Source organism: Ambystoma mexicanum, chromosome 14 (assembly GCF_040938575.1).
Source record: "Ambystoma mexicanum isolate Mex_15411 chromosome 14, UKY_AmexF1_1, whole genome shotgun sequence".
Lineage (NCBI taxonomy): Eukaryota > Metazoa > Chordata > Amphibia > Caudata > Ambystomatidae > Ambystoma > Ambystoma mexicanum.
Window position 1 is genome coordinate 396,091,580 of NC_090940.1, and position 20,893 is coordinate 396,112,472.

At 47.2% G+C, this 20,893-nt stretch overlaps 1 protein-coding gene across 3 annotated transcripts in view; it reads left to right on the plus strand.

Moving 5' to 3' along the window:
* The window catches only part of BUB1B (BUB1 mitotic checkpoint serine/threonine kinase B), an 815,340-nt gene that overhangs the window by 179,034 nt on the left and 615,413 nt on the right, over window positions 1–20,893 (plus strand). For all 3 annotated transcript variants that reach the window (XM_069637517.1, XM_069637518.1, XM_069637519.1), the window contains one exon: window positions 12,903–12,994. In XM_069637517.1, coding sequence (XP_069493618.1) covers window positions 12,903–12,994 — 92 coding nt within the window. The remainder of the gene's footprint in view (window positions 1–12,902; window positions 12,995–20,893) is intronic.

A 20,893-nucleotide genomic window follows, 5' to 3' on the forward strand; every position in this document is an offset into this window, starting at 1 on the left:
CAACTTCATTTTGGTTTTAGTGGGATTAGTGATTAGTTGCTCTAAATCTGAGCCGATATTGGCCAGAATATCTTCACAAAGCATAGCAAATTTGTGTAAAAATCCGGATCGGAAGATGTTATTGCCAGCCAGTTCATATAGCGTGTAGGCAGTCGGGGCCTTCAGTTTAGCATAAAGCAGCAGCTTCCTCCAATCAACTCGTGCTGTTAAAGAGATATAGCCCAGCTCGAAGCGAATAGCGGCCAGGGGAACTGCATTGGGGATGAGTAAAACCCGTCTCCATATGTCCCCTTCAATACCATCCAAATTAGCGATGGTTAACCGAGTAGCGAGCTCTAGGCCATATGTCAATTTCGGTGCGATTTTCCCCTCAAAAAAGAGTAAAGCAGGTCTAATAGAGAATCGGCCATATTTACGGTCAATTTTAAGGACCTGACTGGCCAGTGCCTTAGCTTTATGCAGGAGAAGGAGGTTCTGCCCTTTTGAGCCTCTACTTGCTCCCAGATAATAGCCCAGATAAGTAAGGGAAGTGGAGCAGGTTATAGTTGCACCTCCTAACTTCCAGAGGTTAGTTTTCTTCCTAACAACCCCTTTAGATAAGGCAAGGATTTTGGTCTTCGCAGGATTAATATTCAGACCATTGAGTTGGGCATAGTTGGCGAATACGTCCAGCAACCGCTGTAACCCCACCTTAGTTAGATCGAATAGAACAAAGTCGTCTGCATACGCCAACCAAATAAGCTTCAAAGTGCCAATACTCGGCGCTAATAGCCCCTCTTTCACAAGGTGCTCTGCTACGTCTGAAAAATTGATTAAACAACCAGGGGGCTAGCACACAACCCTGTCTAACCCCACAGTGAGTGCGAACAGCATCAGACATATCCCCCTTTTTGTTTAACCGGATACGAACGGTAGAGTTTTTATATACCCCCTCCAGTAAGCCAATTAAGCCCCTTGGCAAGCCCCAAGCGTGGAGTTTTTGCCAAAGCCTATTTCGGTCAACACAGTCAAAGGCTGCTGAGAGATCCACTGAGGCCATAAAAGTGGGTCCCCTAGTTGAGCTCCAGGCAGTCTCTTGGATGCACTTAACTACCAGTCCATTGATGTTAGTGGAGTGGTTTTTACGGAAGCCCGTTTGAAAGGGGCTCAAGGGATGGCTAGTTTTTTCCCATTCCCTTAAATGTGAGAGAAGAAAAGCAGAGAAAATTTTACAATCCGCATCAATCAAAGCGATAGGCCGATAGTTTTTGGGATCGGACCTACTACCGCATTTGAAGATCGGAATCACATATGCAGTGGACCAAGAGATAGGACATGACCCAGTTTGCAAGATATCCCGAAACTCCATACATAAAAGATTGGCCCAAAGATTCGGGTCTGCTTTGAAGGTGTTGTTCGTTAGCCCATTCGGGCCAGGGGCTCTTGATCGCTTAAACCTATGGATTAACTCCAGGATTGAATCAATCTCTAACGGAGGATCCCATTTAGGGTAAGGGGCTAATGGGTCATAGTCAGAGAAGCTGGTCATTGCCGCTAAGGGAGTAGGGGCGAATCTATTTGTATAAAACTCCAGCCAGCCTTGTTCCGCAATTGGATTAAGTTCAGCAATGGCCTGGTTACCATCCTGTCCATTAACAATCTGCCAAAAGGCTCCCACATTAGCCTTCAGGATGACCTGTAGCATTAGTTCCGAATCTTGTTGTAATAACTGGTGTTTAATAGTTTTACAGAAATTCTTATAGGTTTGTTTAACCTTCTTCATAAGGATTAGGCGAGAGGACAAGTCGCTTATTGTAGTTTGTAGTTTCCTAATGTTTTTGTTCTTAATGGTTTTTGCTGCTGCCACCTCAGAGTTATATTGATGTAAGTGCCTAGTGGCTGGAATTCGGCTTACAAGACTAGTGCCAATATCATCTACTGCCACTTGTATAAGGGTAGTGACCATTGCAGAGTTAAAAGTAGCCAATTTCCATTCCAGAGTAGTCTTATTAAGCATGTCCCATAGTTTGGCATTCAGAATTTCAATGTTTTTAGGGGACCACCGAATAGCAGAACCTGATGAATTTGGAGAGACCACGGTCGAATGGCAAAGCCGCCCCTTTATCAGGCAGATGTTAAAAGTTGCCGTTAATATACCATGGTCACTCCATGGATTCAGGAAAATTTCAAACTTCGAACATCTTGTAAGAAGATAATCATCCACAAAGATGTAGTCGAGCATAGAGGTGGACAACCCCCGCCGCCAGGTATAACAAATAGGAATTGAAGAGGGTTGGGAGAGATCACGTAGAGGTTGTAAACCTAGATTGCCCAATTCAGTGTACCAAGTTTGACTAGCCAGTTTTTTCCTATTATCACATCGAACACGGGGATACAGCTCACATAATACCCATGGAGAATAATTGAATAAACAATCACAGTTCAAATCCCCAGCTAGTAGTACATGGCCTGAATCATTAGCCAGCATCCACTCCAAAATAATCTGCGAGATAAGAGACACAAACAACTTAATTTCACCAACCCCTGAGTGCCAATAGATGTTGATGATTAGTAATTTTAGTTGGCCAGTACTTGAATTCAAAGCAACCCCCAGTGCGCCGTAGGGGAGGCCCAAAAGAACCTTGCCGGCTAGCCCAGAGCAGTTATCCACTGCCACCAATAAGCCACCCGAAGGTCTGCCCCTCAAATTATATTGGGCCGGCTGATCGAAGATTTGGAAGCCATATAAGCAAGGGGTTGAGGTCATCCAAGTCTCTTGGATACATATAACATTTGCGAATCTCAATAATTGTAGGCACTCCAAATTCGAAAATAAATGTTGATTGCCTCTAGAATTCCAAGATTTTATGCAGAAGGTCGACTGAGTATCTGAGGTCAGATTTGGAGGGGTAGGCCTAAGGCACAAGTTTTTGCCACAGGGTGGAGATGATGGCAGCCCAGTCAACGTCTTTATTTTGTTGATTCAAAGAGGTTAAAGGAATGGGCAGGGAATTCTGGCCACCTGCATGGGTCCCTAATGATTTAACTGATAATTGTGGGACAGGGGGCCCATTGGTCGACAGTTCCCATGCAGCAGCTGCTTCAACTCTAAATCCCAATTCCTTCAGAGCGTCTTTTTGAGTGAGGATCAGTTCCTTGACAAGTGGTGACGCAAGGAACAGCATGCTCATATCCAAAGAATTACAATCAAAGAAGGCCACTCTATCAATATCCTTAGAGGAAATAAGAGCCAGGGCTGGGATTTCAGAAAAGATAGATAATAAATTACACCGATTCAAACAGACAGGTTCTTCCAATTTCAGGAGGCTTTGAATCTTTATCAGGTGTAAAGAATTAGGTTTCTTATTGTTCGTAAATTCTTGGCATGATAAAGTGCTCGCTGTTAGGTTTTGAGGACCCTTGATGGTTAAATCAAGATGTTTGGTGACAGCAGGGGGCAAGGGACAGGCCTGTGGTTTATATAGGCGATCCACCAGGTTGCGAATCCCAGCAGAGATTGTGGGATGGGTAGAGGCGGACTGATAGTTGGTATCTTGAAAAAGTCTCCTCTCCAATCCCAAGTCCAAAGGGAGGGCGGGGAGCAGGGGCTGGTTAGGTATAATATTCGTAAGAGGTTGCAGATGAGTGGGGACCCAGTTAACCGGGATTTGATTAGGCCTTGAGGCCGGCAAACTCTGTGAGAGATTTAGATCGGTATCTTGGGTCTTAACACAAGGGAGAGAAGTTACTTCGAGAGTTGTAAATTTTCCAATACCGCACCCCTGATGAAATTTAGTATGTTTTACACCTTGTGGAATGGAAGGAATAGTAGGAAGTTCTTCTTGGATCTTAAAATAGCCAGTACCACTAGCTAGAGTCACGCTAGGAGCCATCGGAGCTGTTATGTGAGTTTTAAGTTTACTAGTATCAGCTACAGATTGTGGTTTGCTGGGGCTTGCTGCTTGTGGAACCATTGGAACCATTAAAGTTTGCTCACTGGACCTAAATTTGCCTGTGCCACATCCCTGTTGGGGTGGTATCAGAGGGCACGGTTTTGGAGTAAGGGAGACGTGAAGAGTTTCGCTTATGGATTGTTTGGAGGGACCCAAACAGAATTTTGGGGGGTTTCCTAGCCACTTATCTAAAGCATGAGTAACCGGAGGGTTGCAACTATCAGTTTGAGCCAAAAAATCAACCAATTTGGTTGTTGGAGGCTTAAAGATATTCGGTGAATTACCCTTAGGAATGGAGGCAGAATTCAAGGAAGTAGAGACCTTTGCAATAGATTTAGTGAAGAGAAAGTTGGTTTGTTTTGTCGCCAAGTTCCGCTTGATAAGGCGCGTTTTGCGTGGGGCCGTCAATTTCTTGCGGGCTGGATACTTAGAAGCATTATCTTGTGTACGGTTAAGCCCCTGAATTGTGGGCAAGCTTGTTATAGGATTGGGCTCTGTCCGCTGAATAGATTTTATAGTATTAAATGAATCCTCAGCAGTATTGCGGGGAGAAGCCGAAGATATGGGCTTAGTATGTTTGGTAAGAATTTCTTTACCAGTAGCATTCACTATAGAAGATGGGGGCAGGGTACAGTTAGATTGACGCGGATTGGGGATCTGAATAGGCAAACTTTGGATAGGATCAGCCAGTAAACCTGTAGAAATGGCAAAAATGTCAAGACCAGCCGGAATTGCTGGTAAATCTTGAGCATGAGCCGCAGCAGTATTAGGGGGTTCCACTGGCAAGGTGTTGTCTGATATCTCTATAATTTGGGTATTAACAGTGGGTATTTGACTAGGGGGAGTTGGAGAGCTTTCACCTTGAGGAGCTTGCACCGGGCACCTCTGAGAAAACTCAGTGCCGATCCAGTCCACTTTATTATTAATATCCACTAAGACATCTGTACCAATACAGTCAATTTTCAGATTAAGTTCTGTCATAGCAATTTTGATAGATTTGAGCTCGGACCAAACATTGTCATAGAGATCGACAAAGGAGCTCAAAACAGCGTTAAGGGCTGAAACTGTTGGGTGTGACAATCGAATCCGTTCATCCACATCTTTTAATGTATGGTGTAATTGTGGAGAATTTGCATGATTCTGATCTGTAGGCAGAGGTGCTAAGACCGGATCATAGTCCAGTTGTTGTTTTCAGTGTCTTCAATAATGTTAGTAAGGGCGGTAGGTGTGTTATCAGCCATTGGTTCATGAAAAGAGGATTTAGAAATTTCCGGAATTCCGGTAGTAGATGGCAGATTCATCGCTTTATCCGCACACTCGATTATGCTAAGATCAGTGATATTATTATTTCCACCAAAGAAAGCTTGTGTGGACATTGCTGAGTGGTCTAGCATAGCATTGCCTCTAAAAACTTTAGGGAGTTTTATTTCTGTGCTGGTTGAAGTTGCTTTTAAAATATATTTGTCCATGTATGTTTGCCCAAGTGCTTGTTGGTATAGTTTAGGCTTTCTAGGAGTTTTATGTGTTACAATATCACCTGTTATAGAAACAGTGGTAGTGGCATCTGCAGTCTCCGGGTTATGAATCATAGCTTTATGCGTGGCTAATGGAATACTAGGTTCCGGGGTGTTTGGAATAGTAGGCTTTAGCAAAGTGAGGGTGCAAGACATGGCATTATTTGAGGGAGAGGTAGATTCCACCGAAAATGGAGCAATGCAAAGAGACTTAGAAGTGATTGAGGGCGCAATATTAGATAATCTGCACTTAGCCATGGTACAAGTGGGGTCAGCCTGTAAAGTCGGATCAGCTAAAATAGCGTCTGATAAGAATAGAGGGCCTTTTTGGCTGCGTAAACCAGATCTCATCGTAGGTTGAATGATATCAGTGTTATAACGATGAGATAACGATATAAAAATAAAACTTTGGCACCAGGTACCCCCAAGAATAAAAAAAACTAAGTTAATCTTAAATCTGGAGAACCAGGGTCTAAGTATGGCCAGATATCAAAAATAGCAATTAGTATGAGATATATTGGTCTGCAGCTCCACTGTCTCTAAAAGCACAATTTACTATTATTAAAAAATAAAGAAAGTCAATGACCGTAACAATATAATTAATATTATGTCGATGCACAGAGTGCGGCCCAGCAGATTAATAGGTCCGGAGGTAAGAGAGTCTTACTAGATGGAGATCGCCGTCCACGCCGAACAGCAGAACAGCGTCTCCAGCCCTTACAGCCTCCAGGGCTTAACGCCGCAAGGGTGGATCAGCCGGCAATTAATGTTGGTTGTAAGTCACGTGACCAGTCACGTGTGCGCGCTAGGCCCCGCCTCCTCCAGGAAGCAGGGGAAGCAGCAAGAGGTCGACTCGCAGTGCTGCTGGGCTCACGCTGGAAAAGACACAATACCAAGAGGCTTCGTTCGTGAAGCGCAGCCTCCAGTAAATCAAACACACGCCGCTCGGGCGGATCAGCCGGCAATTAATGTTGGTTGTAAGTCACGTGACCAGTCACGTGTGCGCGCTAGGCCCCGCCTCCTCCAGGAAGCAGGGGAAGCAGCAAGAGGTCGACTCGCAGTGCTGCTGGGCTCACGCTGGAAAAGACACAATACCAAGAGGCTTCGTTCGTGAAGCGCAGCCTCCAGTAAATCAAACACACGCCGCTCGGGCGGATCAGCCGGCAATTAATGTTGGTTGTAAGTCACGTGACCAGTCACGTGTGCGCGCTAGGCCCCGCCTCCTCCAGGAAGCAGGGGAAGCAGCAAGAGGTCGACTCGCAGTGCTGCTGGGCTCACGCTGGAAAAGACACAATACCAAGAGGCTTCGTTCGTGAAGCGCAGCCTCCAGTAAATCAAACACACGCCGCTCGGGCGGATCAGCCGGCAATTAATGTTGGTTGTAAGTCACGTGACCAGTCACGTGTGCGCGCTAGGCCCCGCCTCCTCCAGGAAGCAGGGGAAGCAGCAAGAGGTCGACTCGCAGTGCTGCTGGGCTCACGCTGGAAAAGACACAATACCAAGAGGCTTCGTTCGTGAAGCGCAGCCTCCAGTAAATCAAACACACGCCGCTCGGGCGGATCAGCCGGCAATTAATGTTGGTTGTAAGTCACGTGACCAGTCACGTGTGCGCGCTAGGCCCCGCCTCCTCCAGGAAGCAGGGGAAGCAGCAAGAGGTCGACTCGCAGTGCTGCTGGGCTCACGCTGGAAAAGACACAATACCAAGAGGCTTCGTTCGTGAAGCGCAGCCTCCAGTAAATCAAACACACGCCGCTCGGGCGGATCAGCCGGCAATTAATGTTGGTTGTAAGTCACGTGACCAGTCACGTGTGCGCGCTAGGCCCCGCCTCCTCCAGGAAGCAGGGGAAGCAGCAAGAGGTCGACTCGCAGTGCTGCTGGGCTCACGCTGGAAAAGACACAATACCAAGAGGCTTCGTTCGTGAAGCGCAGCCTCCAGTAAATCAAACAAAGTGTCATGTTTTTGGAAACTACAAAATCCAGACCCTTATTTAGGACTGCCTCTTCATTAGATAGAATGTTGAAATAAACTGACTACGAGCTTTCCCACTGTGTGTTGTATTGTGTGTTGGTCCTCTGCCAATCATTTCTCTTCAAGCACCTTCCCAAAAAGAGTATATTTGACGTTTACTACCCTGACCTTGTCTACCTGGTACGTTATAGTTAATGTACTCCTACGTCCCGTCCCCTTTCCACCATTCTGTATAGGTGTCCCTCGCTAGGGACGGGAGCCGGAAACTTTTTCACCAGAAAAAATCTTCCCCCTTTAAATTTAAAGGCGTGTGGAGGCGTGTCCTCGAGAGCGTACGCTCCCCTGACTCCACCCACCGGCGCCACTCCCCAGTCTGCTTTTCCACGTTGACGGGGGCAGACCGCTTTCACCAGCACTCCTGGATTTGGCTTCGGCCTTGTTATTCCACATGCTCTTCCCTGGATACTGTCTTTAGTCTTTTGGTCTTTAATCAGGTACTCTGTCCTCTGGCGCCACGCTCCTCCCTGGCGCATGTCGACGTCGGTTGGCTTCAACAGGTGTCCAGCCTGTGAGGGGCTGTTCCATATGTCTGACCGCCACGCTCTTTGCCTCCGTTGACTTGGCCCCGACCATGGCTGGGAGGGTTGTACCGTGTGTGATGCACTTACACCGTGTGCTCTGAAGAACAGGTCAGCTCGGTGGAGAGAGCTCTTCAGGTGTATTCCGATGCCTCGCTGTACCTTTGTCAGTCTAATGCCAGTCAACTGCCTGACTACGGGCTACCAAGTTCCACCCAGATGTCCAGAAGCGCATATTGGACTGTCCATTCGAGGGTGGCAACCTTTTTCATTCCACCACCGATGAGGAACTGGATAAGAAGAAACAGTTCCCTGACTGCAAAATCCTTATCTATCCTCATGAAGTCCACGGCCAAGACGTTCAGCCAGATGCACCAACTTTTTGACAAGGGGAGGGCCTTCAGCGGGTTCTGCGGCTACCAAGAACGAAGGTCAAGACAGCCGGACCGAATTTAACACCACCCTAAACAGCACAAGGCGGGGAATAAGGGCTTCTTTCAATCCCTTCCTCAGGCCCAACCTCGGAAGGAAAGAAGGCCTGACACTCCCCTCCGGGTCCACGTGTCTCCAGTGGGGGGCAGGCTTGCCTTTCAGGCACAGTATTGGCATGAGGTTCGCGGAACCCTGCATCCTCTCAGTAGTGTCCACGGGCTACCCCTTACCGGTTCTCCCTCCCCTCTCTCCCCTCTCCTTCACTCCCACAGTTTGGTACAGCAACTCTGTTGGCAGAAATGTGAACGCTTGTAGAGAGTCAGGCAGTGGAAGAAGTCCCAGCCTCCCAGCAGGGTATGTGCTTCTACTCCAGGATTTTCGCCATACACACACAAGAAGAGCCAGGCTGGCCTGAGAGTTGTGTTGGACCTTTCCCTCCCTCTACAAAAGTTCAAGATGGTTAGCCCAGCGCTTATTGCAGAGACACTGTGCAAAGGAGACTGGATGTGCTCCTTGGATTTGAAGGATGCATACCTACACGTCCTGATTTGGCAGCCTCCTCTGTCCTTTCTGAGGTTTAGGATCATGGGCTTTCATTTCCAATTAAATGTTCTACCCTTTGGCCTCAATTCAGCCCCTCAGGGTCTTTACCAGACTCATGAATGCGGTGGCAACCCTTCTCAGGGCCCAGAGTCTCAATGTCTATCCATACCTAGACGACTGGCTCGTTGGGGCGAGATCCCCGGAGGTGGTCCATCACACCTCCTCCACCCTCAGGAATACGCTACACAAATTGGGATTTACCATCAATCTCAAGAAGTCACAGCTGGAGCCTACAGAGAACCTGACGTTCCTGGGCCTCATCTGGGATACAAGCTCTGAGAATTGTTCCCTCGAAGGACAAGATCACAGCCATCAAGAGGGCCACAGGTCATTTTCTCATCAGAGCAGTGACCTCAGCATGGTGGTACCAACACCTCTTGGGTATCATGGCGGCATGTCTAATGGCAGTGCCATACACGAGGCTCAAAATGAGACGATTGCAACTGCACTTTGCAGCCTCATGGAGTCAGGAGCGGGGTTCCCAGGCGGAACTCATCAGCATTCCTCCCTTTCTCCACCAGGACCTTGTCTGGTGGAGCACAGACTGCAATTTGAAGATGGGCAGGCCCTTCAGGCAACCAGCACCGCATGTTACCATCACCGCAGACTCTTCCTTGGAGGGCTGTGGAGCCACCCTGGACCGCCACAGGGTCCATGGAGTTTGGTCTCTTCAGGAACAGGAGGCCCATATCAATTGGCTAGAGCTGAAGACGATCTGGCTTCCTCTCAAAGGCTTCCTTCCGTTGATCAGTGGCAAGATGATCCTCATTCAAACTGAGAACTCCACCTGCATGTATTACATCAACAAGCAGGGCGGCACCAGGTCTCCTCCCCTATGCGCCTTGTCAATCAGCATTTGGGAATGGGCTTTGGAGAACAACATGCAATCCCCCTCCCGGGGGGAGTCCAACCTGGAGGTGGACAGGCTCAGCAGACTGGGTGCGGACATGTACGAATGGCAGTTGAACGAGCAAGTCCTTCAGGGAATCGTCAACAGATGGGTCCTCCTCAAGTGGTTCTCTTTGCCACCTTGTCCAACAGCTGGTGCCCCTAGTTCACGTTCTGGCAGGGACAGGCTGGCACTCTCTGGGCGATGCAGATACAATGGGACAACATGAACGCATATGCCTTCCCTCCTACTCCCCTGTTCCACAGGGTAATCTGCAAGATCTGGGCGGCCCGTCACCTCTCATCCTGATAGCTCCGTAGTGGCCCGCAAGGCCATGGTTCTCTGAACTACACCAGTGCCTGTTCCGCTGGGTCCAGCTCACCTGCTATCACAACAGGGAGGCACGGTCATCCACCGCGCTCCCCAGAGGTTAGCCCTCACAGCGTGGTTCATGATCAGGACACATTAAAGCATCTGCGCCTGTCACAGGCTAACCTAGACATCATACAGGGCTCTAGGGGCAACGATACTAGGAGCCAGTAAAAGAGCAAGTGGACTAGGTTTTGTCACTAGGCAGATGCAACGGAAGTCGATCCTTTGACTTGCACGTTGGACGACGTGCTATCCTTCTCAGTACACCTCACACACTCTGGTGCATGTAGACACATGCCGCACCTATCTGGCGGCCATCGGAGCCTATAGGAACTCGGAGGAGAAGGTCTTTTCATCCTCCAGTTAAGACATTTGGCGGCCCTCACCAGGCTCTACCCTCCTATCAGAAAGCCACGCCCAGTGTGGGACCCCAATGTAGTTTTGGGCGCCTTGGCGCATAAACCGTTTGAGCCAATGACGTCTGCGGACATCAGGCTGGTCAACATTAAGATCAGTGAAATCCAGGCGCTCGTGGCTTCAGAGCCCTACCTTTCAGAGATACTACCTTTCATAGGTGGTCCTTAGAACTCATCCTGCATTCTTACCTAAGGTAGTCTACTTGTTTCTCCTCAATGACGAACCGCAGAGGGCGGTGCACTGTATGGATGTCAGGCGTGCTCTAGAAATTCTACCTGGACAATACCAAGAGCTTCTGCAAATCAGAGGCGCTCTTTGTCACCTTCGGTGGGTCTAGGCCAGGCTACCAAGACTTCCAGGAGGACTATGAGGGGCAGCAAAAACCACTCCCGGCAAATATGCATGTCCATGCTATCAGAGCCAAGGCCACGGCTGTGGCTTTCCAGAGGCACGTTCCGTGGCGGGTAATCATTAGGGCGGCTACATGGGCTACACCTTTTCCCCCTGCACTACTGCTTGGCTGCCAGCTCCAGGGCAGACACAGCATTTTGTCAACAGTTTTAAGAAACTTGCTTTCTTAGGAGGGTCCCCTCCCCACCCTGGGGCTACATTCTGTTCTAATCGCCCATAGAGTATGGAGGAAAGGGGACGGGACGTAGGAGAAAATAGAAGTTACTCACCGTAGTAACTCCTAGTCCATAGTCCCCTTTCCTCCATACATCCCACCATCCTCCCCCTTAATAAAACTGGTGGCAATAGTAATATTGTCGACACCTCAAAGGGGACTGAGGAGTGGTGCTGGTGGGCGGATTCACGGGAGCGCATGCTCCCGGGGCTTCGCGCCTCTAGATTTAAAGGGGAAGAAGATTTTTTTCTGGTGAAAAGGATTTAGTCTCCCGTCCCTAGCGAGGGACGCCCATTGGTGGAAAGGGGACTATGGAGTAGGAGTACGTTAGTCACTACGGTGAATTTATTCCATGCCCCTCAGAAGTGGTTTCATCCTGTTTCTGTGCTTTCACTATCTTCACTTGTAGTATATGCAGCATTTCTGAAGTGTGCTTTTTTAAAAACTATTTTTTTTTTTAAGCGTTCCACGTTTTGTTGCTTTTGTTTGGTTCTAGCTTGTACCCCGAATGTATTGGCAACTTTTTCTTGTGAAAATGTAACTGCATCTTTTTTTTTATTCTCTTAGCTCAATGGTAGTATTCAGGTTGAAGTATGCCATTTTTTTATTTACTTCACGTATCCTTAATTTGTGGGCTTTTTATTGTCTTCTAATTAATATACTTCACTGTTTTGAGGCACCACTTTGGCTGTATCTTTAATTAGTATTAACCAATCCCTGCAACATTTATTTGCTATATAGCTCTACATTGTTTTGGAAGTCGGATCTAAAAACATGTTTGTTCATTTTGACCTATTAAACTGTGTGGTAGATATTGAAGCATAATTGCCCTATGTAGTTCTGACAATTTGTTTTTGTCGCTGTCATTTCACCCCAATCATTCACATTCTTTGTCATATTTTGTGTTGGTCAGTCACCTAGTATGGAGCATTTTTCTGTTCATTCCAAAGCATCTTCATTACTGAAAGCAAAAAAAAGTGTTGGTTGCCATATTTAACCTTCAATGCAATGCATATATACATGTGTGGTGGGGCGTGCCACTGTTCCTAAAACCTTTTTAGATGCTTCATAAACACATTGTAACCTCTTAGAAATTAAGACCCAGGAAAGAACTCGCTTTGTATCATGGACCCAATAATCAGGTAGCCCGAGTAAAGGTGTAAAAAAATGACACCCAATTTATTCCAATCGACAGTGAAAACGTACTCAATTATTGTACAAAAATAGCAAAATTGCATTGGTCATACTAGTACAAAATCATTGACCAATATGAATCATTCTGTTGTAGAAATTGTACACAATGTTCCAGTTGTGCATACATAAAACAGTTACAGACCTATAAAGACATGACATTATTTTCATCCTGGTGTCACATGCAACATATCAGTTGGTTTTTTTCAAAGGTACAATGAACTAATATTCTACAGATTATACACATTTTATTTCACTGGCACAACTTCACTGTTATGTTTGTCTATACCTACATGAACATGTTTCAGTGCTATCGTCTAATGCTGGACAGTCATTTTGGGAAAAGTGTTAGTTGTTTGGTAACTTTGTTTCTCTTTCAGCCGCATCGCAATGGTTCAAGTGGTTCGGAAGCACCATGCACCTTGCCCAGCTTTACTCCTTTTGTGGAGGAATCTGCCCAGCAGCAATTTATGTAAGTTGACCAAATCATTAGTACACAGATGATGTTTTTTTGTTAGTCTCTCCTAGTTTCTACAAGTCCTTTAGAGAGATTTTTAGAAATTACTGATTGATTTGTGTATGATGGTGGTGCCTTGTCCCCCTTAGTTATATCTTTTTTTTTACATGCATCCCTGCGCATCCTTTCGCACGGTATGCCTTGGCAGTGTCTTCACCATGGGTTCCTTCCCAATTGTAGATTGCAGGGCAAAAGTTGCATGGATTTAATTTACCACCCAGGTGACCACCACTGGTTGACTTTTTTTTTTTTTTCTTTTTGAATTAAAGTTGTAAGATCGAACAGTTCGTAGAAAAAAAAAAGGCTTTTAGTGATTGCCAATATTGCACACTTCTTAATGCAAGTCTTTTAGTGTAGAACCTGGCAAGCAAAGTATCTTGTTCAGTAACAAGGGCTCTGTCAATGTGAATCAACAGAACCAACATGCTTTAAACATGAGATGTTTCATTGCTCTATGATGGCTGCAATGAGAGAGGTTCAAGATTAATGTTGAATAAGGGGGACGAAAACCTTTTCCAAGTGTTTCTAACCACTCTGAAACATTTGGAAATTATGTATGTGGAAGACTTAGTCTTTGTATATGGGGTTCCTGCTGTGTCACTATATGTGCTTAAAACCTAATTGTTTCTGAGCACTGAGCAAAATGCCAATCGGTTCTGCCAAAGGCCTTCTGCTTCAGTTGTTGTAGTAGCAACAAGGTGGTCTCTATCTGGCATTTGCAGTCAAAGGTGTGCCTTCTCCATATTAACGCCAGTCCTTTCTGAACATAATGGCTTGGGGGCGGAAATTGGACTTTTTCCCCTCTGCAGTTCAGAGAGACTGTCCCCTTTCCGCAGTCCAACATTTGCTTACATCCATCCACTGCACACATGCTTTAATGCCACCTATAAGCCAAAACTATTTAATTGGAGCACAGCTGGGGGGGAGATAAGCACTGTGCGATGGGGGGGACACAATGCTTCGGGGTCAGGGGGGTTTGGATATTTTCCCACCCTTTGACTGCCCTTGGCCTCTGATGCTCCCAAATTGTGTGCTGACTCTTGCACCATCCTTTTATTTGATGATGACGATGCCTTGATCTCTCAAACTGCCCTTGGATTAAATACGCAGATGGATATCTTTGCTACATTCTGTGAAAATGAGGGTCTGCCCGTTAATATAAGTAAGACAAAGTCAATTGTTTTCAAACCCCAAGAAAGAAACAATTCCAATTAAACCTAAAAATCGGTAAAAGCCACATCAATCAAGTCCGCTCATTTGATTACCTGGGAACTAGATTCATAGACGCATGCAACTAGGACCAACCACTTGACAAATCTAACATAACCCTGGTTAGATACAGCAAGACTACTATAACATCTGATGGAACATGGGGAAAGGGTAGTGAAACACTCCATTCAATGGTATAACCAGCAGGCTAAGCAAGCAGCACTTTACAGCGCAGAGGTATGGGGATTTAGAAAGGCAATTGCCCTGGAAGTTAGTGAGAACTCGTTTTTGGTTGAAAAAATGTATAAATAAAATTAAAACAACTTCTAAATCTGCCTTGGAGTAAGTACTCCATCAATCCCCTTGCACGAAGAAATGGGCGTAAGGTACACTGGACGAGAAATTACCCTTAAGCCTCTTCTCTTTTGGATCCGAACATGGAGTACATCAACACTGACCCAATATAGTGAAGCCTTACAAGAGGGTGGGAGCTCTCTGCCCTGGTGCACCCAAATTAAAAGCTTCCAAGAGAGGCTGCAAACAATACTGGATGCCTGTACAATCCAACAGTAAGCCAAAAATGAGTTCACTGGAGGTAATACGCAACAGAGTCCTAGAGAACATGCTAGTGAACCGTATTCGTTCTCCTACTCTTGCTTGCTCCTGAGATAATAAAACCGCAATAGGATGCAAACCTTACCTAGACTAAAGTACCTGTACAACTTTTCTTTTGTTTTTGTTGAAATTTAGAACAAGCGCACTCCCTTTGGCCACTTTTACCTAAAAATGGAGACAGATTCCCAGCTGATATCTGTCCATATTGTCACGATATGAAAGAGACAATGTGCCTCTTTACAAGTTCGGTGGTAGCCTTGCTGGTAAAACTGGCAGGCTGCCGCCAAACTTGTCATTTTTTCTGGCACCCACGAATGGGCAATTACCGGATCATTACGGCCCAGCCTGACCCGTAAATTGACCATTTGCGGGCGCCTGAATGCATTACTCGCCAGGGCTCAATGGGGATGGGGAGGTCGGATGCACCGGCACCATTAAAAATGGTGCCGGTGCAACCGACATGCTCTGCTCGCGGGTGCCGGTACGGCCGCCAGGACAGACCTGGTGGCCGTAATGGCACCCGCGAGCAGAACTCGTAGTTTGCTGGTACGGGAACTACGGTCCCGGCAAGATTATCGGTACCATAGTTCCCGGACCGGCAAACTTGTAATGACCCCCAAATATTCACTTCTTGCTGCTGTGCCCACCGCCACGCAACGTTGCTATCTGAAAACTAAATTTAATTAAGCATTAAGCCAACTCACAAACTATCATTGCAGCTGTCTAAGCCTGTACAAATACTACCTTGGTTGTATCCATTGGTGCTACATCCAGTTTTATTTATCGTGCCTGAATCACTATGAAAACATTTCTTCAACATCAGTTCCCAGACTCTCATTTTGCTCTTCACCAGTATGTCTTCGACAAAATAAATATAATGGGAGTGTTGGCATTCACAAATTGATACCACATATTGAAATTATGTCAGGGGAGAGGGGGTATTGGGTAAGATGTTCATATTTATGATAAATCTTCCTGACCTGTGTCAACCCCAGAACTTTTTTTTTTGGTCTTGGTAACTATTTTACCTTGTCCTTAGGTGAGTGGGAATCTTTTTGCCCTCTCCCCTAGTCTTTTATTCTTTTTACGGGTGTCCTTTTTATTTTTATACTTTTTCTTATTTTTATTTTGCGTTGTGAAACTTACACAACAATGAACTCTGCACAATGTGAACATCACCCCTCTTTCCCATCTACCCCTCCCCTCCGCCATCCTCCTCCCATTTGCCCCAGATTTTATGGTATTTCCACAACATCCCGCTGGTTCGATAAACTATTTTCTCCATGCTATGGCAGTGTGTTCCATTCCTGTCTCCCAATTGTTCAATGTCTGCATGTCTTTGAGGCCCCATTTGGTTGCCAAATCTCTCTTGATCACCACTGTCACAATATTCAGGCCAGGCTGTCCCATTTAGTTACCTCCACTTCCCCGTTTGTGTGTAATAACAGCATTTTTGGGTCCTTGGGGCTTGGAATACCCAGCACCCCCTTCATCCTTCCCAGCACTCTGTCCCACAATCTCGCCACCAACCCGCACTCCCATAGCAAGTGATAGAAGGTACCTACCCCTCCCCCACACTTGAGGCACAGGTCCTCTTCGGTCCTCCCAATTTTGTGTAGTCTGTCCCTTGATAGGTATATTCTGTGTAATATTTTGTATTGGATCAGCCTCATTTTGGAGGATACGTTGACCTCTCTCGCTGTCACCATCACCTCCACCCACTCTTCGCTTTCCAATTCCCTGAGGTCTCTTTCCCACTTCATTTTTAGCAGTTCTAATGGTGGGGTTGAAAAGTTATTTATTGCCTGATAGAGGGTTGATATTCCTTTCTTTGGGAGGGGTACTGTAAACGGGTTAATCTCTAATGGTCTGTGTTCTGGCAAGTCTAGGTCTTCTTTGAATTGGGCTTACACCACATGTTTCAACCACAGATGTGTATATTCTTCCCCTTTGCCAAGTCCGTATTTATTCCTTAGGTCTGAAAAGTGTACCAGCCCCCGCTCCCCCATCACCTCTCCCACCCTTGTTATGCCAACCCTTGTCCACCTGGTCTGTCTTCCTAGTTTCTGGATTTCCCACAGTTGTACATTGTTCCATAGTGGCTGCACTTTCCTATATTTCCCCCCACCCCATCCTGCAGTTGGCTTCTTCCCTCAGCAGGACTAATTCCCGCCCTGCTGGTGGAAGCGACCTCCATCCCTCTCCCCTGTAGAGTACCTGTAGTGGGTCTGAGTTTCCTGTGACCTCTAGCTCCAGTCCTTTATGTGAAATATCCCTTCCTCTGTATACCCACTCATTGGCTACCAGTAGGTGTGCCGTCCAATAGTACTACTTTTTCGTCAGGGAGGCCCAGTCTCCCCCTTCCCATACCAACCTAGCCAAGACTGCTAGAGCGATCCGTGGGGGTCCCCCACAATATCACTTCCCTCATAAGGGCGCTGGTTTTCTTGAATTGTTTTTGTGATGCGCACCGGGGCATTTTGTAGTTTATATAATGGTCTAGGGAGCGCCAAACTTTTGACTAGATTGACTCGCCTCAGCAGAGTCACTGGCAGGGTGGCCCAGTGTTTTACGTGGTCTCTTAATCGGGTAATAATCAGGTCCAAGTTCCTTGCGATGAAGGACCTTGCGCCTCTTTGCTCCTGAATTCCCAAGTATTTGAAGCCCTCCATTTCTACTCTGAGTGGACATCCCACTGCTACTGCCCCTTCTCACCCCTTCAATGGCATTATTCCAGACTTCTCCCAGTTAATCTTGAGCCCAAGGTAGTGCTGATATTCTTTTAGTAGTTGGATTACCCTTGGGCCTGATCTCTCTGGTTCCCCTAAGTATACCAAAACATTGTCCACATATAGGGATATTCTGTCTTTCCTCCCTCCCGGCCACTTGAACCCTCTGATATTGGGGTCTGTGTGAAGTATTTGTGCTAATGGTTCTATTGCCGGTAAAAATAATGGAGGAGACAGTGGACATCCCTGCCAGGTCCCCATCTGCAGTGGGAACGCTTTGGATGCATGTCCATTCACTCTGACTCTGGCTATTGGGTTTGCGTATAATGGCTGCACCCATCTTATATATTCCGGCCTCAACCCCATTCTTCGCATCACTGTCCACAAAAATTCCCATCCTACTGAATCGAAGGCCTTCTGAGTCTAGGGCCATCACCATGTGTTTTCCCTCCTGAGTGTCTGACAGTGCCAGTGCGTTTTGTAGCCTACACAGGTTCATTCTTGTGGCCCGGCCTGGTAAGAATCCGCTTAGGTCAGGTTGGATCAGTTTATTGATCTGTGACAATAGTCTGTTTGCCAACACCTTGACTCCACATTCAGCAGGAGATTATTACTTGTTTCATTTCCCAGGTCCGGTTTTGTGGCGGCTCCTCCCGTTGTATACACTTACATCTTCGTCTGGTGTCCTGTTCACTTGGATTTGTCTTTTTCTCTCATTTCAGCTCTTCTTGCTCCTGGATTCTCCTGTTACCCCTTTTTTTAGTGCTTTCTGCGCCTGTGGGGCGAGCTCTCCCCCATCCGCTCTTATTAGTATCTGTGTTGTGGCTCCTTGGCTGAGCCTCCATCTCTTGTCCTGCCTCCCTCCAGCCACTCTGATCCACCTCTTGTTCCAGTTGGTCCAGGGACTTTGTATCGGGCAGTGGCTCTGGTGCTGTGGGCTGCTTGTAACCCCAGTCTCCCTTCACCCCTCCGGCTCTTGTGATGATAGAACTATGATGCTGGTGTTTCCGACGTCATGTCGAGTCCGTTACTGCGTGGGTTTCAGTGCAGTCAGCTTTCAGGTTAGGGCCTTGATGTTACTGCCCTCTTTCACAGGGTTAGGGCAGGGGATCCTGGTCTGTCTGTTCTCTCCCCTCCTCACCAGCCCTGTTGGAATGGTGTCATCTAGTGCATTTCTTCCCGGTAGGTGGGCTGGTCTGCTTGCCTTTCTGCTCTGGTCCTTCTGTCCTGCCACACTGCGCCTCACGCCGTTCGGGCTCCTCTTGCACACAGTCCGCCTTGGGTTGGTGTTGTGGTACTGCTATTCTTCCTTCTTTGCTTATATGGTGTAGGAAGGAAGTTTTTTTGGGGGGGGTTGGTGTTTTGTTCCTTGTGTCGGGGTGTCCTCCCACTTTCTCTCCGGTCTCGATATGGGCCGGGGCAGGTCTGTGGCTGCCTCCTCTTGACTCCTCCCCCGTCGCAGGCACCGTTCCTGTGTCACCCCTGGGGTCTGCTCACCTCTTCCAGCTGTTGGACCCGGATCGGTCTCTGCCTCGTCACAGCGCTCCTCCTCCTCCTCCTCCTTCTTTACTGCTGTGTGGCTGCCATATTCATTTCTCCTCCTCCATGCTCGGCCCGTGGATAACACTAGAGTATTTCAGCAATCTGGTCCTGCAGCCATCTGATACTCCGTCTATATATGCCTCCCAACTTCTGACACCTATTGTGCGAGTTTGGCTGTCTGTTCAGTATTTCTGCCCCTCTGCCGTCTTCGTTCCTGGTTTCAGGACAGAGCAACGTGGGATGGACCTATTCCATGCTCTGTGCAACAGCGCCCCCAAGGGTGACCTTTTTATGTCTCTCCCTAGTGTGTGGTTGGGGTTATAGTTTCCTATACCTTTTGGCCTTAGGCTGTGTTGCTCCTTTGGGCTGCCCTGTTAATTTATCTCTCATGTACTTGGGTGAACTACTGTTCCCAAGTAGTAAAGGGGGATTTTCATCCCCTTTACATTTTAAGTGGGCCAGCACACCCCACTTTAGGTGCAGTGCTGGCGGGGGATATAATGTATCCCCTTTCTTACTTCCCTTGTAACATTGTTAAAATTGCGAGTTGTACATGAATGGCTGGTGGCAGTGGTTTAACCTTTATGGCTTTAGTCTTTATTACTCGCAGGCTGTTAATTCAGCCTCAGTAATGCACGGAAGGGCCACCATTTTTCTACAATGGTGGGCTCCTTTATTTGCCATTTCTTGTGAGCTTGCTGTTTGAGGTCTTAGGCAGGGATCCTTTGTATTTTCCGCCCAGGCTCCATAGTGTCTGAGAAGGAAGAAACTCTGCAGCCCTTTGTCTTCCACCTTGTCGGAAAGTAATGAACTCCCAGTGGGGGGCTGACTGTCATGATTGGACAGCCAGACTGCCTCTTTCTGTAAAATTCAGGGGGAGATTGCAGCAGAAGTTGTGCTGTAGTTCCTGTTAAATACTCAGAACCTGGAAGCTGCTCACAAGTAGACCACTGAAGCTGAAACCGGAGAGAAAGGAACGACGGCCATAGTGATTTCCAGCGATTGGAGAGCCTGCTGTGTAACCGCAGCCTGCTGTAACCCTTCCTTCCAATCGACCTGGGGGTCCCTTGTGCGACGACACCTACCCAGAGGCTTGTGAGATCCACTAGTCTCAAGAGGACCTGCATTTTGAGCCATCGCACGATGTGCTGCGACATTGGTGGGCTGTAATACCCCAAACCCTAGGTATTTAAGCCATTGTGCGGTGCATGGTCTTCCGGAGTCAGAATACGTACAAAACTTTGGTGGCCTCCTCCTGGCTCTCCAGACACATGATTTAAATCAGTGAATTCCCCTCGTCAGACTACAGGATCGAGAGTGGCGAGAATCTGACCAGCGATATTCGTTCTTCATCTGGCTGCTGAAAAGGGCACCAAAACCACAGAGCAGCATCCAACTGTGAAGAAACCCTTGGCTGGAGCCTTCTCCGTTGATCCCTGTTGCAAATGACCTTCTAGTGTCTTGTCTTCAGTCTTCACGACAACAAATTAATTGACTGGGTTTTTGGCTGCAGATGCTGAAGACGTCCTGCTGCAAACTCTTCTTCGAATGCATTGTGTCCTCCCACATATTCCTCATTTTATGATATTCGTATCCTGCCAGCTTTGCTGCTTTGTAAAAATGTTTTCTCGGCAGAGGGCGCTGTGCACGAGGTTGTGGCGTCCATGTCCCTTGACGGGCTCCATACCATGTCGACATCACCATCGGTATAAATAGATTGTGCCGCGCCCGTTGGCTACAGTTCCGTTTTTCAGATTGC